Source organism: Urocitellus parryii, chromosome 5 (assembly GCF_045843805.1).
Source record: "Urocitellus parryii isolate mUroPar1 chromosome 5, mUroPar1.hap1, whole genome shotgun sequence".
Lineage (NCBI taxonomy): Eukaryota > Metazoa > Chordata > Mammalia > Rodentia > Sciuridae > Urocitellus > Urocitellus parryii.
The window spans coordinates 208,692,585-208,712,584 of NC_135535.1; the positions used below are offsets into that span (position 1 = coordinate 208,692,585).

At 51.8% G+C, this 20,000-nt stretch overlaps 1 protein-coding gene across 8 annotated transcripts in view; it reads right to left on the reverse strand.

Annotated features, from left to right (window-relative positions):
- Positions 1–20,000, reverse strand: part of Ebf3 (EBF transcription factor 3) — a 117,237-nt gene that overhangs the window by 10,244 nt on the left and 86,993 nt on the right. For all 8 annotated transcript variants that reach the window (XM_026411083.2, XM_077799201.1, XM_026411080.2 and 5 more), the window contains exons 9-11: positions 19,253–19,383; positions 18,644–18,770; positions 1,426–1,514 (exon numbers count right to left, since the gene is read on the reverse strand). In XM_026411083.2, coding sequence (XP_026266868.1) covers positions 1,426–1,514; positions 18,644–18,770; positions 19,253–19,383 — 347 coding nt within the window. The remainder of the gene's footprint in view (positions 1–1,425; positions 1,515–18,643; positions 18,771–19,252; positions 19,384–20,000) is intronic.

The following is a 20,000-nucleotide window of genomic DNA, read 5'->3' on the forward strand; positions in this document are numbered from 1 at the left end:
ACTGGCAGGTGTCCCAGCAGTCAGCCTCCCTCTCCTCCCAGCTGCACCAGGGAAACACTGACAGGGCCTGGGGGGGGGGGGTCCCAGGGTAGCTTGGAGGTGGCATGATGCTCACCAAGGAGGGCCCGACAGGCACGTGGTCACCTGCGATGCCAGCGCCCAGTGATGAAGCAGTATGCAGAACCCTGGGCCACTGGGTCCTGAGGACTCCCCCAGAGGTGCCGTGGGGACCCTTCCCTGAGAGTCTCTGGGCCTCAAGCTCAGTGCTTTGTGGGATTTCCAAGGCAGGGGGCCTTCCTGTGGGTGGGACAGGCAAGCCCACTGGATCATCCAGCACCAAGCCATCCTGGACAGAGGCTGGCAGCAGAGCCCCCGGGTGAGGACTCTGAGGCCTCAGCTGGATCTTTCTGGGGAAGTGCTCATGCTACCAGGCTCACCTTCAGGAACAAACACCCCTCCATGGACTGCTCTGCATTTGAAAAACCTCTTTCCCTGGCTCTGAGGACACTGACAGTGAATATCTGACATCCACTGCTAGCATGTTCACAAATTAAAAAGGAGCCTAATGATATTGCTTATGTTCATGCTGAGCATTAAAAAGGTAATGTCTAAAAGGTTTTATTGTGTTAATAAAACTCAGAGGTGGTCAAGACTTGGGTGCACACAGGGATAAAATGTACAATAATCAGTCATAATGTTATGACTTCATTTTTCATTGTGCGTTTTCAACTCTGCCTTGGAAATCAGAGAGGGCTTCTAAAGAGAGAAAGAGACAAAATTATATCAAAGGAGAGGAAAATTATAAGCTTGACTTATCTTTAATGTTATACATCAAAATGGAATTTCTGTGATATGTGGCGTGTGCATAAACAACGGGCAGCTTTTGTCTCTGTTGAATTTAAATGAAAAGTCCCCTAGATATTAATATGTGGACTTCATTTGTTAGCCTGCTAAGTCAGGGACTTATAACAAAAGCTTTGTAAACAAAAGATTAAACTGAATCGAGCTTTAGAAAATGAAAGGAAAACAAGAGTCAAGTAATCACAGATCAGACTGGGGCTGCTTAGATGGAAATCAGCGCGGGCTGCTGGAGTGGAAAATGTTTAATTGAACTATTTCATTACTCGGAAGTTTATGTCCCCCTTGCAGAATCCAAAATATTTGTTATCAGAAAAGCCATTCTTTCCTTCCCTCGAAGAGATGGTCCTTCGGAAGCAATGTGAATCGAACACCTCTTCTCTTACCCTTCGCCCACCTTGGAAGTGGCCAGGCACAGGCCTAGTGGCTCCCCACGCCTGTTGGCCTGGCCCTTGGCACAGGTTTGGGGCATTGGTATCCCCCTTCCCAGGGCACCTGCTGCCCCCAAACCAGAGCCAGCCCGGCGGCTGCCCCACCTGCGCAGGGCGCCACGCGCTCTTTACTAACCTTGGGTAACCTTTCGGGATCACCCGGATGTCTGGGGATCACTTTCTGCAACCTCTGGAAGCCGTAATCTATGGTTGGTTCATTAAGGGCTGCAACAGGACACAAAAACGTAGATCAGGTTAATTACGGTTACGTCGTCCGCCGAGCGGTTACCGCATGCTCTCACACACACGGGTCTGGGTCTCCTCCTCGGACACTTTCTAAGGCAAGCACCCTTGAACGCCAGCTCCAGCTGAAGGAACAGATTTCCCCCTTTCTTTTGCACATAAAAGCAATGATTATTTCTAATCTATAATTAGACTGGAAGAAAGTCGAAGGGTGACTCAATATATTGTAAAAATGGTGGTGCAGTCACAAAGTGACAGGTCTTGGGGCCATACGCAGCCATCACCACTGCTGTGATGTGATGACTGCATCTCGCCGTGCCTTCCACACTGGCCAGGGATTTATGGGAAACTGGCAATTATGACATATGTCCGGCTATTGCTAGCCTCAGATTTATCCCTGTGGTCCTTTTTTGTCTCGCATATTGCCTGAGCACAGACCAGGCAGGAGGAGCACTTATTCTTGCAAAGCTTTAATAATCTGTGAATGGCTGACTACAAACTGATGTAGAGGACTATCATTCTACAGCTGCAACCCACCAGCCCCACGAAATTGCCGGCCACAAATAGTAATTAATCTTTTTATCCCTCAAATTGTAATTTTGACTATGAACTGTGCGCGGCCATAAATCAGCCGCACATGCGCCGTGTACAGTGCATGAATCACGGCCGGGACTCTGTCCGCCTGCACACACTGTGTTTAACAAGCTTTCTAAGGAGCCATCGGGCTTTATTATGGCTCTGCCTGACTCCAACAAAAACTGAGCCCGGAGGCCCAGGGACGCGAGTTAAGATGAAAATACTTATTAGGGTACAGTACTTCTGGATGTAGATAGCGTTTTCTGTGGAGTAACTCTGCGGTGCATGGTGCGACATAAATCAGGAGGTTTTCGGAGACTAATAAGACCTGCCGCCATCTATTCATTACTCCGCCCGCAATTTGGGCCATCATTCATTAGTAATTTGATGATTACCACCATCCAACCCGGCAGGTCTGTGGAGTGCAGGGGAACACAAAGGCCACCACTTCCTAAGAGGAAGGTTAGGGGCTGCCTTTGAAAAAGCTCTCCACAGTAATTGGTCACCGTTATCCTCGAGTGCTGGGGCTGTGGGCGCATCTCGTAAGCAACGCAGGAAGCCTGGCATGCACACTCAATAACACGCCTGCAAGTTGAGGACCACAATATGATTTGACATTCCATCATACATCCCAGAGACAAAGGTCCGCACAGGAATGTGAAGTAAGACATTTTCTTGTTAATAAAGCATTGATCCGACGTATTGATTTTACATGACATGGCTTTTGCTGGGATTTTGCCCTCTTTTTTCTTTGCAAATAGTAAAGCTCTTCAAAATGCCTTGGTGTGTGTGACATGGCAAAATTTCTAACTCTCTGTGATGTAAATTCTATATGTGTAAAACCACTTCATAATCAGACCATTAATCATCAGAAGCTGTCAGCATTGACTTGGGGGACAATTTGTCACGTCTCTGCCTGGGCCTGGGCAAGGGTGTCAGACAGAAGCACAGCTCGGGCATCAGGGCAGATGGGCGGCTGCTGTGGCCTCACCAAGTGACAGTCCAAAAAGGATTAAAGGGTTAGGTTTCCTGGTCAGGGAACAAAAATGGTGGCCCTGTGCATTCCTAACATGTCAGGTCTCTCCTCTCTCCCAGCTAATCGCCATGACTGCTGGACTTAATGAATCGGCCTGATGAAAGGTGATCAGAGAAGATAGATGGGCGGCCGTTATTGATTTCATGCAAATGCCCCCGACAGGTGATAGACGCTTTAATGCAAGCTTTCAGAAGCTTTATGACTTGTGATAACCATACACTCTCTTTCTCCTTCCATGACCAAAAATATCTTAAAGCAGCAGGAAAACGAGGGCACCTTTCACCTCTCCATTCAGCCCCAAGCGGATCAGTGCTGTGCCCGCGAGGCCTGGAACAGGCACCAAGTTCAGAGGAGAGGTGTGGGTGCCACAGCGGGTCTCGGCCAGGCCAGGCGGGGCCTCAGGAAGGGCTGGGGCTGTGGCTCCAGCTCGAATCCCCACCCAGAGGCTTGGCTGCCGGAAGCCCAGCGAATTACATGGAGGGATGACATAAAAGTGGCCCCTCCTCGAGCAGCCAGATCAGTGACATGCGCTCCCAGGCAGGGCTGGGTGTTCTGCTCTCTGAGCAGCTGTCATCTGCAGAGCCCCCCGGCCTCCACGAGACCCTGCCCACGGGCGGGCAGCCCGTCTGGCCCACAGCCCTCCGAACTACTCGGAGCCCGTCCCTGCCAGGCACCTGGAGAAGAAGGACTTGCCGAGACTTCACTGGCAAATTCTGCAACCAGGGGGAAAGCAGCGAGCCTCACATACGTCTCATAAACCCTCACTGTGGAGTTTACAGCCGGGAGCCCAGCCGGCCAGGGCAGGGTGCTGGCACGTCCAGTCACAGAGCCCTGGGCCAGGCCAATCAATACCACTTTCCTGTTTTAGAACTGGGTAATTATGAGGGGGAGAGATTGCCTGACCTTTCACCTGCACTGCATTACTTTGCTGATATTAAGATAAATTGCCTGATTTTGGGTAAACATATGCTGCAATTCAAACTGTCAGCACTGGTTTGCTCAGGGATAATTTGTATTGATCTCCCAGCTTCTTCCCAATTTTGCTTACTGACCTCGTGGATAATTAGAGAAGGAGCCTTGGGTGAGCTCAAGTCGGGGATGAAGAAGAAATATGAAGAAGAATAAAGCAAATTTGTTTTATGTTAATATTTGCCGGTCTTCCCCCGCCCTACATCTGTCAGCATCAGGAGAGCCGTAAATTAATGTACTTGGTTCCCGAGCAATTTATTCCAAGGAATTATTTAGCAGCATGCTTAGTCTCCGAACATGTGTCACTGGGTTAAATTAATTTAAACTCTGCCTTAAACACAACAAAAACAAATGTTATTTTCTGCTGAAGGGGAAAAAACAATACGTTTCTCAAAATGTATTGTAAGCTTCGAACTTGCTGCCTGGATTTCCACGTATCTGCATCTGAGAAGATGGGTTTTATAACAAACCACCCACCCCCCTGCTGCCCCGGAAGTAATTAGTGCCCATTATTTGTCCTGAATTCAAATTGTGCTAAGATGGGCTGCTGCGTGTAGGAGATGAATGTATGTGTGAAATTATATCATTTAAGATATGTCAGATTACAAGGCTGTTGTATCAAAAGTCATAAAACAAATCTCCCCTGTGAAATATCTCTTTATTAACCATGCCATAAGATATTAACATTCCTCATTTAGTGGAGGGCCTTTTATCTGTTTCAAATACATTATTCGTCCTTTTAGAGATAAACTGTATTAATATCCATTTGAGTAGGCTACCGCGGCCTAATGCATAGTAATTTTTGTTGGAGAGCTTTTATTTTAGAATAAGAAAATTACACAGCAATAAAACCTGAATGAATCAGAAGCTAGAATAGCCGGGAATCACATTCCATGCCAAATGAGGCAAGCAACCAGGCGGCCTGTGAAAGGCCAGATACCCAGCTATCACATGCAGGCCAGTCTCCAGCGCGGGTCGTACAAATAGAGCCTGACATGACCACATAGACTCAATGATTCTGCACGCCGGATAGCCTGCAGCTCGGGAAGGATACATATTTAAATATATTTGAGTGTACTGGAGTTAATCTCGTTACTTTACATGCATTAAAGTCATAACAGAAGAAGCATTCTAAATATTTAAGTCAGGCCCATGTACTGGGGGATTAATCATACCGCAATTGATAAAATTTTAACGGTCTGTGATGTCGGTTCACGTTGGGATCGCCAGAGCTAATGTGGCAGCCGAAAATGGCAACGGGCTTTGAGCTGCAGCTGGGGCCAGAGCCGTTCCAGCCGGCCTGCTGCAATTAGAAACCTACCGGTGGGCAGGAGCCAGTGGGGTTTCCTTTCTTGTGACATCCGTACTTGTAGTTCTCATTTTGATGGCTTAACCTTCTTTGTCAGTCAGCCCTGCCCTGAGTCTGTGTTGATCTCCAATACCCCAAAATGCAAATGACTGTTTATCAAACTTGAATAGCAAGTCCATTATCATATGAACCTCATTCAATTAGGCAGGGAACTGGTTAGGGGCCTCTGGGTAGAGAGAGCTCTCTTCAGGTTGGAGAATATATATTTTATATATATATTTGGGGCCAGTAATGTGCCTACAGAGATTCCCTGGGAAAGAAAATCGCCCAGTAAACTGCCTTAAATCCAGCTCATTCACCTCACATTTTATTAAGCAGCTACTACATGCCCCGGGGCCCTGCCATGTTTTGTCCCCTGTGGTGGGAAACCCACCCCCAACGGCATGCCACCGGTGCCCAGTCCTCTTCCCGGTCTGAGAATCTCCCTGCCTGCAGACGGGCAAGGACTGAGGCAGGAGGGAGGGGCTCTGTGACAAAGCTGGACTGTGATAGCAACCTCCTGACCACCCCTGCCAGGGAGACCCCAAGCCCAGACACCAGCAAGCAGCACGCTGCCTTCACAGACTGCTGGGGTAACTGCTCTTCAGCTCTGTCACATCTTTAAAACAGTGTCATCTGAACACACAAGGGGGAGACTAGCAGGTGGGCGACGGCCACTTGCAGCACGATGCAGTCGAAGCCGAAGCCTGGTGCAGGGAGAGGGGAGAAGTTTTGGGTTAGCACCAATTCTCCTCCTGCCTGCAAACCTGACTCCCACAATAACAGGAAGACATTCATTTGCTTCATTCCAGCTGCTGGCTGCAGCTATTAAATGCGCTCCAGTTTCATTTCAATAATGATCATCTTCCTGTAACTTCCCAATCATGCATTTGTCATAATGCAGTCATTTTCTTGCTACAAACAGATCCTCATAATGAGGCAGTTTTTCACATTAGCAACATAACTACATAATAAGAACATCTGTAGTTCCTTTTCCGAGGGACAAGAACGCGCTTCAATTAAGGCAATGGATTTGTTAAATAAGATATAGTATATTTTACTAACAGGGATACCCAGACCCTGCCCCAGCAGACGGCCAGCCGTCAGTGTGCCTGAATGAACACAGGTTGTAATGTGTAAAAATTAAATAAAGTAAAATTAAATTGCTCAATACAAAGGCATTCCTCTAGAGGGTGTTGGTGATTTCAGTGACAAAGTGCTATTTGCTGACAAGTAGTTTACACATTAACCAGCTGAATCCAAGGGGGAAAAATGCCAATAGCAATTATATCACCTTGAGGTTATTAAATGTCCCACTGATAAGTAACTAGGTGAACTTGACCAGGTGATAAAGACTGCTGTGAGCAAATGATTGCGGTGAAGAATGCTCCCCTGCCCTGCTGTTTCTCCAGATAGCTTTTCTTTCAAAAATGACTGTATAAAAAGTTGCATTAAAAATGTGTGGCCTCCAAAGACAAAATTGATATTTAGCTCCCCCCTGAATACCTCACCCCTGCCGGAGCACCTTCATCATTCCACCTCAAAAACATTACACAAAGTCTGCAAATGCCTGTTTTTTCTCCCTTTTTTAGGCTTTAAAATGATGCTAAGTTCTCCACTTTATCATCAACTGTCTCTTCCAAGTGCATTTCATCTATAAGAAATTCAGATGCTCGGGAAATTAAAATTTCAAAGATCTGCTGCAAAAAAAATCAATGGGGCAAGATCAATGCTCATAGAAATTTCATGAACTTTGAACTGATCCGGGCATGATGATGAGAGGTGGCTGGAGTTTCAGCAGGCTGACGGCTCCTCACGCGGATGAAAAGCGGCCGAGCAGCTGAGAGGAGGGCTACGTTTTAGATGGGTTTTTGCTTTCATATTTTGTCCGACAAAAAAATTAATTTTTAGTCTATTTCAGTAACAAGCAAAAATAGAAAAAAAAAATCTGCCTTCCCAACATGACGGGCGATAGCCCTGCTTCTTAAGAGCACCTAATGCTTTGCGCATTAACGCGGCCACGAGATGAAATCGGTTCCCTTTGCAGCCGATTGCAGGTGCAAATTAATATTGTAAAATGAAGATCAATACATGGACAGGGCCAAATCAATAGTGGCTAAATTATGGCTGCGTTTTCCTCCTCATTCAAGATGAGTTGTGTTTTCCTCTCAAAGTCAATACTTTGCAGCTTTTCTCATTAATTTCTCAATAAATTTGGCAATGAATTTCAATCACAGAACTCGGCAGGGTGGGCCGGGCATTGTGGTGTGCATGGAAACACAAAGGCCACGCAGCCCCGGCATCACTCACCAGGGAACTGGCCTGCAGGAGCCGCCGGCCCCCGGCTTGGCCACAGGACAAGCGGGAAGACGTGAGGTCATCCTTCTACACCAAGAGGCTAAGCCTAGGTTTGCCCCCATAAAAGGGACATTGGGTTTTCCAGCATCCTGGCTGCACTAAGCCGGGGGATCCCCTAGCGCCAGCAGAGAATAGCTCAGACCCACAGGGTCGGCCTCTGCTCCTCGCCACTCCCCAGAATTCCTGCCAACCCGCCAACCACAGGGTATTTTCCACCAACAAGTCTTCTAAGGATGGGAAAAGTGCCACAGTTGACTTCTAATTGGAATCTGGAGTCTCCTCGTTCACGTTGGGAATATTGTTCTGGTATTCACATGACAGCCCAACCGGGCCTCCTGCACAGGGACCAGCTTCCATTCACCACTGCCTGGCAGCGGATGGCGGCATTGTGATGTGACACCAAATGCAGAAAAGGGGACAGCTCATCTTCCTTGTTACCAAAATAATACCCTTGCTGACAACTATTGGACTGCATTCAAACACTTCTGTTTACACACCTCGAAGAATACACTGGATTACCGCTTTTATAGTCCTCACGGAACTACATCGACCAAGCCCAGCCCAGCAGCGAAGGAAAACCTGGGCCCAGGGCGCCCTCCCGCGCTCTCACCTCCCCGCCTCTCTGCTCGCTCGCCCAGCACACACACTCCCAAGACCAACCAGGCCTGGGCGTCCCCTGCCCCCGCCCCAGTGTATCCTGGCATCTCAGCCCCTCTGAGTAGCGACGAGCAGGTACTGGAAGCTACCAGCAGGTGAGAACCTCAACACAGCCAAGATAGCACTCATGCCTGGCCTGTGCTGGGCTTTAAGAAACTGTCCCTGGGCGGCCAACTGTCTTGGAGGCTTTCTGGGGGAGTGGGGGGCGTCCTAAACTCCTAGTCAGAAACACAAAGCTCTGCGGAGAGCGATCCGAGCAATGGATTTGCACACTTTAACCCAGCGGAAAATCTCTGTGCAGAGGTGAGCTGTAAAATGAGCACCAGGGGTCCCCTCTGGAGGTGGGGGGGCCCCTCTGGAGGTGGCGGTGCCCCTGCCATGACCAAGGACAGAGGAAGGTCCCTCCTGTGCCCTGGGCTGGTGGTGCCACCACAGGAGCCCCTCCTGAGGTCCCCATTCTCCTATTTAGGTGTCCCTTCTCCTAACACGTGGAAGGCAGATCACTCAGGGTCACCCTCTGCCATGTGCCTGCCCTACTCAGGGCAGTGCACATAGTAGGTGCTGAGGCACAATGGCCACCCAGCTCCTTGAAGATGCCAGGCTAACTCGGAAGCTGTCAAAACGTCTCCATCTGCGAAGCAAAGTGAAGGGGCCGAGTTCGTGACGGTGCTCATCAGCATGGTCCTGATCTCCTACACCCGCCAGCTGCCGAGTGGACACACAGTGTGGCCTAACCCTATAAGAACAGCACCCCAACACATGATGCAGCACAGGGGACCCCCAGGGCCCTGAGCAGGGCTCTGCCCATGATTCCCTGACATTAGTGTCCAGAATAGGAGGTACCCTGGAGGCTACGGGAGAGGGGTTGGGGGCCCACTGGACTGTTCTTAAGTTATTGGACCAGCACTTACACAATATTGTGACATATGTTAAAGACCATTCAGTGTACACTTGGGGTGAACCTAAATTTGTGGATTGTGTCTGAAGAAATGATTGAGGCAAAGCAACCCTGTGGATCTGAATGAGGGGGCATGCCAGCTACACCCACGGGGGACAGGCCCCTGGTCTGCAAGCCGTCTGGCAGTACCGGTGCTCCTGCTGTTTGTCTAACAGCACAGAGACCACACTGGGCCACGTGCGACAGGACCCAGCTATGGGCCAAGGACGGCAGAGAATGAAGTCTTGCCGCGGGGGTGAAACAGCTTCCCAACATGATTGCCCTTTTCAACGTCCACAGACACGTTTTTTACTCCTAATTCATCAGGCTCAATACCCCCCCAAAAAGGAACATTCAGAGGCAGTGCCTTTAAAGATACTGCCAAGCTTGACCCAAGAACTGAGTCTCATGGAACAGCCCCTCTCCCACACAGGTTGAAACCATCTCGCTGCCCTGAGACCAGTGTGCTGTGTCCCCACCCGACCTCCCCTCCCGAGCCTCTGGGCTACTCACACCCCTTCCGCCTGCTGTCCCCACCACCCTTCCGTGGCTCACCCTCTTCCCTCCACCTGGAAGACCCCTGGCCCCCCACCAAGCCTCCAGGGCTGCAAGCTCCACACCACCTGCCAGGACTCTTCCTCCCACGAGATCCCAGACCCCTCTGCATCCCTTCTCAGGGGACTTGGACTCTTCTTAGTCATGCTTATCAACTCCTCTTCTGCATCCTGTTGGTCCCCGCTAGACACTGAGTCAGAGGGACTGTAGCTCAGCTTCTGCACCAGACATCTGCCAAGGGCTGTGCAAGCCCCAGGCTGCCCGGATGAAGACATCGTCATGTCCCTTTGGTAAGGAGCCCACTGCCAAGTGGCAAGAATACGTAGCCCTGTCCCTGACACCCCAATCAGAAGGGCCTCTGAGACCCGGTGGTTTCCTTCCCGTCCCAAATCACTGCAGCACGCAGCTGAGGCCCTGGCCCAGAGAGGCAAACTCCCAACGTAGATGCCACAGGCACTTCCAAGCTGCGTGGAGGTGGCGCCAAACCACGATGCACCTCTAAGATGACACAACGCTCACCCTGAAGGTCATTCCACTGGTTTTTCTGCCCATGCAGGTGAGGAGCCGCGCAGGTGACCGAGGGATGTGGGAAGAGGGCCTGCGGCCACGGGGACTCAGCTGAGCACGTGTGCTACGGGAGCAGCCCCTAGGCCTGGTCCGTGGGGCGGACACAAAATGTCAGCAGTGTCAGCCCGAAGCCCCCAAGGGCAGGAAGCCCTGTGAGGCCCGACACGTCCCACAGTGTCTGGCAGCCACACCTGACCTCTCTCATGGCAGCAAACTCCGCTAACTGGGATCCACTGCACTTCCACCCAGGACCAGCGCAGGAGGCCGGTCTGCAGGCTTTCACCTGGGACTCTCCACAGCCAATGCCAGCGTCTCAGCCACCAGCACCCTGCAGGGCTCACGCCCTCGTGGGTGCACACCTGGAAGCTCAGTGCTCACACGCCCCAGCCGTGCCAGGAGGCGCTCCTTAGGAAAACAGAGTTGGTCTCCAAAGCACGGGGTAAAAGGATCGCCACTGTTCACACATCTGGCTGGACCCCAGCCTGGGGTGCATGGGCTCATGTGACCAGTGAGGGCCACAGGCCACAGCCCCCACCCCTCTCAGGACCAGAGGAGAGATGCCAGCTCCACACTTCAGGTGAAAAGATGGAGAGGAATCTGGCCGAACATACCTCCATCCCATCACCTGGCTCCGGAGGTCGGGCTCCTCGGTGGCCACTGGATGCTGGGTGGGGAAGCCGTGAGGGCCCGAGAAGGCCAGGGGACCTACGGGGCTCCTCTGACCGCAGCAGAATCTCCATGTGTGGATGACACAGGAGGACACACTCAGTGGAGAGGGTGGGTACCAAAGGGGAAGAGGAAAATAACCCTCGGTCTCACAGGATTGGCACCAGGTCTGTGGCGTCCTGTTGTCTCCACAGAGTTTGTGTTCTCCGTGTTCACTCGCTCTGTGACAAGTCCTCCAGAGCACCCACGCTCCCCCATAAGCACCCACGCCCGTGGAGTCGAGTTCTTGCACGTGCTCGTTACTGCATCTGACCATTTTTTGTGTGCGTAGTAAATAGTCTTCATCACTATAAGTTTTCCTTTCCGTTGTTTATCTAAAAACCTCTCTAAAAGAAGAAAACTAGATGCGACTTATTTTGCATTTTCTATCACAAATGAGAAAGGTCCAACTATTCCAGTTGATGATTTTATGAAAGCCCTTTTTCTCAGGCTCTGCTTCTGTGACCCAAGCCTCAGCCCCTAGCAGTGTGTGCAGCAGGCCTCCCCTGGGTGCACCAGCGGGCCACAGCCCAGCAGTGCCAGGACCCGGCCTGCGCCACACATGCCCGAGCAAACGGCGCTCGTCAGCCATTTCCGACCTCAAGTGCCCGCTCGAGCCACAGGTCCAGAAACAGAGCGCATGGCGCACATGGCCCCGGCTCCCCCAGCCCAGGGCTTCACACTGTCTTCAGAAGTGTGTCCTCCCCAACAGAACTGGAAATAAATCCCCGAATGGGGGCCCTGTCTCTCCCACTACCTCTGCCCTGTGCCCCCAGGCACTGCCACGGGGAGGGTCTGGGACCACAGACCCTGCCCACTCTGGGGAAGAGGGCCAGGCCTGCCCGCATCAGCCACACACGCCGCCCATCCAAAGTGAAACCGACGACCCCTTTGTCCTCTGGGGAAGACGGATGGCCGTCGCCTCAGGCTCGTCTTGTCAGGGTGCCGAGGAGTCAATACCTTCACCTTGACGTGGAAACTTCGTGATTTATCAGTCCGTCTCCCCTCAAGGGCTTGTGTGGCCCCACCAACGCAGCCAATCGGGGTGCAGGGAGCAGACTGGGTCACAGCCACTTGGAAGGCAACCAAACCCCCCTCTGATGACAGACAAATGTGTCTTGTTAGCAACAGCCCAAAAGCGCTTGACTTGTACTAATAACAGAAAGGCCACGCTGGTCACCATGGGTCCAAAGACGAAGCACCCTGTCAGCAGCCTGGTTGGGAAATTAGCAAATAATGTTCTTTCCCTTGATAAATGGGTGACAGCTCCCTCTCACCAATCATTTTTAACATTTTGATGCATGCCTATGATCCCACTGGAGGGGCAGAAAAGTTTACTGGCCCTCAATGTTCACATGATGAATGGAACTCTCTAAATGTGCGATTTCTGTATGAGGTATAGTTCATTTTAAGCAATTCTAGTAAATGGGTGTCACTGATTAGGACAAATAGTCTACTTGTGCAATAGCACAAACGGTGTATCTCATTCTCCTGGCCTCCTTCGAGACAGGAAAGAGGGGACAGCAGGGACCCGGGAGCCCTCCCACAACCCTCTTTAAAGGGACACATTACTGAATCCCACTCCTAGCTCCAGCTCAGCATGCTGGCAGCTGACCTGCTCCTGTGTGGGGCGGTCATGCTGCCACTGAGGGAGGACACCAGGTGGGCACCCATACCACCTGCCTTTCAGCTCTGCCCTGGAGGCCCGAGGACCCTAGCATTGGCCACTGTGAAGGGGCAGGCTGGGGAAGTGTGCCACCTCTCCTGTCCTCAGACAACTGACAAGAACCAGGTGGGGAGGGGCGTATGACCGAGTCACAGGCTGGTGGGATGAAAAACCTCGATTCAGGGCAAGAGACGCCTGAGCTGACAGCACAACCTCGCACTATCCTGCAGGGAGATGGCTTGTGTAACAGTCAAGGCATCCAGAGGTGTCCCTGCTCTGGGGACAGCGAAGAGGGGTGATGGAGAACTGAACTTTCAATCAGTATGGCCAGCATGGCCACAGGATGCACACTGCAGACGGGAATGGGCAGTGGGCAGCTGGGCTCCGCTGGCCCTGGCCAAGAAGGGCAGGGTCACTGGCTGCTTCAGGCTTATGCTGCCCAAACTCCAGAACCTGAAAGTGTTTCTCACTGTGTCCACGTATGTGGCTGCAAACCTATAATGGAAACAATCAGGTGGTTTACGCTTAAGGCAGCCCTTACCATTTGGTTCATCAGGGTAAAAGGGCATGATCTGTGGGCAGCAATCAGGAATCATTGGCTCTGCAGATGTGTTTGAGGAGCAGCAGCCAGGGAGAAGGTGAGCAGGAGCTGGCACTGCCCGCTGACCCTGGGGGAACCCCATCTGGGCCACACCAGAGGTCTCCCCCAGGATCCAGCACTGCCAGGCTTTCCCAGGGGATGAACACGGAGCCCTGCCAGCAGCCTCGGTGGGAACTGTGGCCACGGCTGCAGGACAGCCCTCAGGAGGAACCATGGCCCTCGACATGCAGCCAGTTCTTGGACATGATCTTTTTTTTTTTTTTTTAAGAGAAACATAAATACTACATCAGAGAGAACACAAACTGTCAGCAGTTGCTGGCTGAGGAATGATTTCATAAGCCTGAAATTGAATGCATGTCTTTGTGCGGAAAATAATCATTTTTATGTTCCCAACTAGTGAGCGCATCACAGACCTGGGGCTGGTCCAGGTATTGGAGTCAAGAGCTCCCTGTGTCCATTGCGGGACATTCGCTGCTGCCTGCCAACATCTCATCCAGGAACTGGCTCAGTCTGTCACTGGAGACACCTTGACTCCCAGTAATTTGTGATAATTTCTTAAATTAAGCAAAAGAAATCTCTAAAATGAGGGTGGGTCAATCAAACGTCAGGGTAAGAGGTCAACAGTTGAAGTCCCCCAAGCCCATTCCTGGTGTCCTGGGAACAATGCTGATGTCAAGCCTCCACCAGTGGCCTCCATTCTTGATTTAATGGGAGACCACTCTGCCAATGACCACTCTGGACATTTTAAGAAAACAGCAACACACATTTTTGCTGTAGCGCCTCACACTTTAGGACATGCCTGTAAAACTAGTTTTTGTGATAACATAATTTCAATTAGAAGCATGCAAACTCCAATCTGTCTTAATCAAGCAACACTGTAATGCTTCTATTCTAATTTAAAAATAATTTCTTTTATTACTCTTAACAACTCCATGTGTTTCTACTGGTGACGTGACAAATGCCAACCGGCTCAACTGCCTCTACATGGGTTTCCCAGGTAGGAGATTCCAGTACTATCTTAATTATTATTAAATAAGCAAATGGTACACTCTTAGACAAATATTAAAACGAGCATTGCACCCAGTTATTAATTTGCACTATTCGCTTTTAAATGCAGCAAATATCTCATTAATTTAATTTTCAGTGCCCACCCGTTTATATTGCATTTTACAGTCTAGAAGGCGATTCACTATTAACTGGCAATTACATACACAGTGATTGTTAATTCTGCTCCTAAGTGCTAGCCGCTTGAAAACTGTTCTCTCTCTCTAATTTTTGACCTTCTTACAACAGGGGTGAGGCCCACTGGGAATACTAAGGACTAGTATGGAAGCACTGGACATGTCATTTGTGACTCCTTCTTTTAATTCACCGTGCTAATCAACTCAACTGCCACAGCCTCCCAAGGTAATTGTGACTTGAGAGTGGTTGAGAGCAGCAGGCGAGGGGGCTGGACGGGTGGGGCTCAGCCCACCTCCCCTTCCTGGGCAGGAGAGGCCGACTGTGCCCACTCTGGGTTGACTAATAGGGTCTGGTTCTGAAAAATCTGGTGTTTCTCAGGTCACTGTAAACAGATCATTTAGGCCTTTTGCAAAGTCCCTCCCAGCCCCTACAGGCTGGCGGGCAGCCTCTCCTCTGCACACAGGTTCATTATCCCCTGGCCCGGCTGCCCCCGTGGCTGGCCCCACGCCAGGAAGGTTAAATGTGAGGGTATCCCGGCAGCCTCCAGGGCCTGGGACGCTGATGGGAACCAGACGCCCAGGGATGGCGCCCACGCCGTGACATCCAGTGGGGCAGGCTCAGCTTTCAGCAGGGAGTGGCTCCCGGTGATTACCTCGTTGTCCCCATCAATTTGGGGGCAATGCAAATCAGACAGAAGCTTCCAGGTCAGACAGGGTATGACCCCACCTCTCCTCTGCTCCCTGAGGTACTGCTCCCCCCCACATATCCCTTACACTGCGTTTGAAATGTATATTCCCACTAATGATTGGGGTGTGGGGGGAGGCAATAAATTAGCTTCCAGCTAGGAAGGGCTGAGCTGCAGCGTGGCCTCCTTCAAAGTGCCCGTGCTCGGGAGGAAACCCCTGAGTCCTGGGCAGCAGGACCCTGGAGTGTGGCCCACCAAGCCCAGCCAGCCTCGGAGTGAACACAACACCCTGCGGAAATGGAGGGCAGGCCTCTGGGGAGGCCGTCGGCTGGACCCAACTCAGCTTCCCTTGGGGGAGGTGAGGGACACACAGACACCTGGGGAGGGCACCTCTGGCCAAAGAGGGCATCACCTCTGGCCAGAGGACAACAGGCAGTAGAGACAGCTGCACTTCCCCACCCACTGGCCCCAGAGAGTAGGGACTAGGGACCACTGTCATGTGACGCCTGCCAACCAGTGACAGGCAGCACCTCCCTCCCTGCACACTTGCATTTGTTTACAAGTGTTCAGCCCAGGGCCTTTCTCTGCAGCACTGGGACAGGATCATCAGCAGACCACAGGCAACACAGAGAAGGGAGCAGGACCTCTCTGCTGTCATATTTTCTCTTTAAAAAAGTTCTCCACCATGACAGTAGCCACCCAGACCTCCCTGCCAAAGCACCTGCATCTGCCAGGATCTGAACTCAGGAAAGAACCCAGTGAGACCATCCCCGGGTCTGATGTGAGAACAATCAGCATCCTCCTGAGCAGAGCAAATCCGTCTTGCCACATGGAGACACGGGCTCACTGGGTCCCATAGGCAGATGCAGGCTGTGGCTGAGACACGGAAGCTTGCTCGGGACACCTATCACCTGACATACACCTGCCACAGTGCAGGTGCCACTACATGGCTCAGGATCCATCAATCCACGTCTCTACCTCCAGGGGGCTCAGGACGCAGGCGGCTTCCCATGGACCTAGACATAAGTTCAGTGTCACTGACGTCCTTCACGAGGCACTCTTCACCAAGGGCCTGCCACGTAGAGACACTGTGTAGATTTTACCCTGGTTCTCACAAAAACTCCCCAAGGGAGGGCAGAAAAATGGGACTCAGAGGAGTAGGGAGACAGGAAGCCAAGTCTCACATCACCCAGAGGCTCAGGGCTGTCCCACTGCAAGACCTGGCTGGTCTTTGCAAGCACCTGCTGTGACTACAGCCTAGGCCAAGGCCACAGACTCAGGCACTTGTGGGACCACACCCAGAGTCCCCATGAATACGTGCACAGCTGTGGCTGCAGCTCACACAGGCCAGGGGCCCCATGGGAAAGGTGCCAGGGAGGCCCTACCAGGCCTGTGGCAGGATTCTGACCCTGGCCACTCCCAGAGCCAGGACGCACAGCAGTTGTCCTTTATACCCAGCAAAAGCACCTATTTGTTGGAGTATGCAGAGGTTCCTCAAGTTACAATGCGGTTCTGTTCCGATATGCCTGGAAGTTTTTATAAGTTGAAAATGCCCCACGTGTGAATTCTTCAAATACACCTAACCCACCACCACGCCTCACAATTAGCCTCGCCTACCACAAATGTGCTCTGAGTATTTATATGAGCCTGCTGTTGGGCTAAATCATCCAAAACAAATTCTATTTGATAATCAAGTGCTGAATAGCTTGGGTGACTTACTGACCATCATGCTTGAGGAGGAGACGCAGACTGGAGACCTGGGGACACTGTGACACACAGTGCAAAGTTGAAGACTCTTATGTGGAGCATTGTAAGTTGGGGACTGTCTGATAAAAGCATTTAAAAGATGCCTCAATTTTATAATATCTCACTTTGATATGTCTTTTTTAATCCCCTGGGGGGCTCAGAATCTGGAGAAGTCAATCTCTCTCATCTCTGGATCTTGCAGGGAGCCCCAGAAGTGGCCAAGGAATATGAAGCCCTGTCAGCTATGCCTGCTGCCCCATGTCATTCAGCAGTTCTGGGCCCTAGTCCCCTGGGGGCTGGTCCCATGGGAGGATATGACCCCTAGCAGGGGCAAGCCCTGTCTCCCACACTGACCACATAGAGGTGCTGGACTGTGGGTACCTGATGCCTCCGGGGACCCAGCCCAGGACTGCCTGTGGGGTCCCTGTGGTCTGGGGAGGGGTGGCCTTACGTGTTGTCTCCTGTGCTCCTCTAGCGCCTCCTGGGAAGGGGGGAGGCTGAGGAGGCAGGGGCTTCAGCACCCCGTGTTACACCTTCCAGAGAGGGGACAGCACACCAGAGGGAGACGAGGCCCCTCCAGGGCACCTTCAGATGGGGCAGAGCAGGTGTCAAGCCCAGTACCCCCTGCTGCCCCCTGCCCCGGACCTCGTAGCCACCAGGACACAGGTGTGGTTACCTGCCCCTGCACACACACACTCCAAGGCCAGGAGTAGTCAACGAGTACTCGCCCATTCCCCCTTCACTGGGCTTTGGCGAGTACTGTCCAGCGCCAGAAGCCTCCCTCTAGTGTCACAGCCCGTGAAGCTGCCTGGGACTGGAACCCAGGATGCAGACACGCCTCCAGGAGAAGTTTACTCCTGGCACTTCTCAAACAGATAGTGTCAATTGAGCACTTATGTGGCAAAGCCTTGTGTAAGACAGCCTTGAACCAAACATGGGGACCACCAGGGCCGCCCTTACTGCTGCCCTGAGCTTGTCCAGCACCTTCGAAGAATACAGAACTCCTTCAAGCAGGACCCTGCAGGGTCTAGGAGCCCAGATCAGAGCAGGGACCTGACTCACACAGAGGCTCCTGTTTGCTGGGTGTGTGACAGGCGTCTGAGTCTGAATTTGGGCAGCTAAACAGTGGCAACATCACAGGGCAGAGCTGGGGAGATGAGGCGGGCAGAGGACCCAGCATGCAGGCGGGCACACAGGCCACTGTTCTGATGGAGTAGGGGCTACTGCTGGTACTGACAGTGTCCCTCCACCACTTCATCTTATGGGGTGTGTGGGAGGCTATGGCCCACAGAGGGGATTGGTACCAAGGTCACGTGGCTGCAAGTGCTATACACGGCATACTGCGCCATTTTGGATGAAGACACGGGCACCGCACATTTAACACAACCAGCATGGGCCCACAGGGCTCACAGGTCCTCCTAGGCCCTGCACCTGCCCCCAAGACCCCAAGATGCCCTCCCAAGAGTCTCCTTCTGGGGAGCAGCACCCACACTGTTCCACAGGGGCTGGAGCCATGAACTCACCGGTGTAGACGAAGCGCCCAGGAGCGCCTTTGCAGAACTGCTTGGACTTGTAGGAGAGGGTGACTTCGACGACTCCAGGGATGTGCCGCGGCGGGGTCTGCACCCGGATGGCGTGGGGCGTTATCAGCTACAGAAACCACACAGGAACAGGCGCTCAGCGGCGCTGGCCCTGAGAGGCGGACACTTGCCAGTTGGATATAATTACCAAAATGAGCACAAATTGGAGCGTCGTCTCGGAATGCTCCCTCCTAGCTGTCACCCAGAGAGTCGGGGCCTACGGCTCTTTAAGAAAAATATCTGCAAACGATCCTGGGTTTAGTTTGCAGGAAAGGCCACAGGGCATCATTCATAGGAAAATTGCCACCACATGTCTTCTCAGACCTGCCTCCAGTAATTCCAGCACTAATTGTTCCCGGGCACTGGGGGACCTCCTACGGCAGGCTTAAAACCCCAGAGCTGCAGAGTGGGGGGCACCCGTACCCACCCACAGGAGAACGCCACAGGAGGAACCCCCCACCCAAGGGAACTTGGCCGTAGGTGCCTGGCTTCCACCCACCCCCGGCGGCCAGCAGGGCAGTCGGCAGAGGCAGCGACAGCCCAAAGGCTTACCTCACTCCACACCAACATAGTTCCGAACACAACTTGTAGACCGTCAAAGAAGTTGTCTCCGATTATGATCACGGTGGCGCCCCCCGTGGTCCAGCCTTCACTCGGACTGATGGCCTTGATGCACGGAGTGGCTGCTCGCACAAGACAGAGAACAGGGACCTCAGCACCCTGACCCGCCACGCCAGCTGCCGCCAGCCGCGAGTCCTGCCAGCCCGCCACGGGAGGAAAGGCGGGCCTTCCTCCAGGCGGCTCGCAAAGGGCAATCGTAGATCAGCATGCTGATGTGTTTAAAGCAAACTATTAAATGTTTTATAAAGCAAAGGCCGAGCTGCAGAATACTAGTGAGCAAGAAAAAAATGGCTTGATATAGCAAATTATGTGTCAGGGCAAATATGACTATTACAAATGATTAGGCATCGCATGCATGTGGCATGTCGATTTATCTGCTTTGCTGTACAGATCTAAGCAGAGTCAATCAAAAGGTTGTTGAAGGAGATGGAAGAGCAAATGCCTCGCATTTCGATTCCTCATAAGCAGCTAATTGGGTTGGGTTTTTTCATCCACGAACTTTGCCTTTTGGTTCAAAACTTCATTTTCCTCTGTCACTCCACAATTACTACTTTTCACTTTTCATCAGGAAAAAAAATCAAAAGCACTATATTAATACTTTTGTCAAAGGTACACATTTTACATCTAATATTGTTTGTCGACAGGGATCCCTGAGCCGCTGGCCTGACCTCTCTTTGTC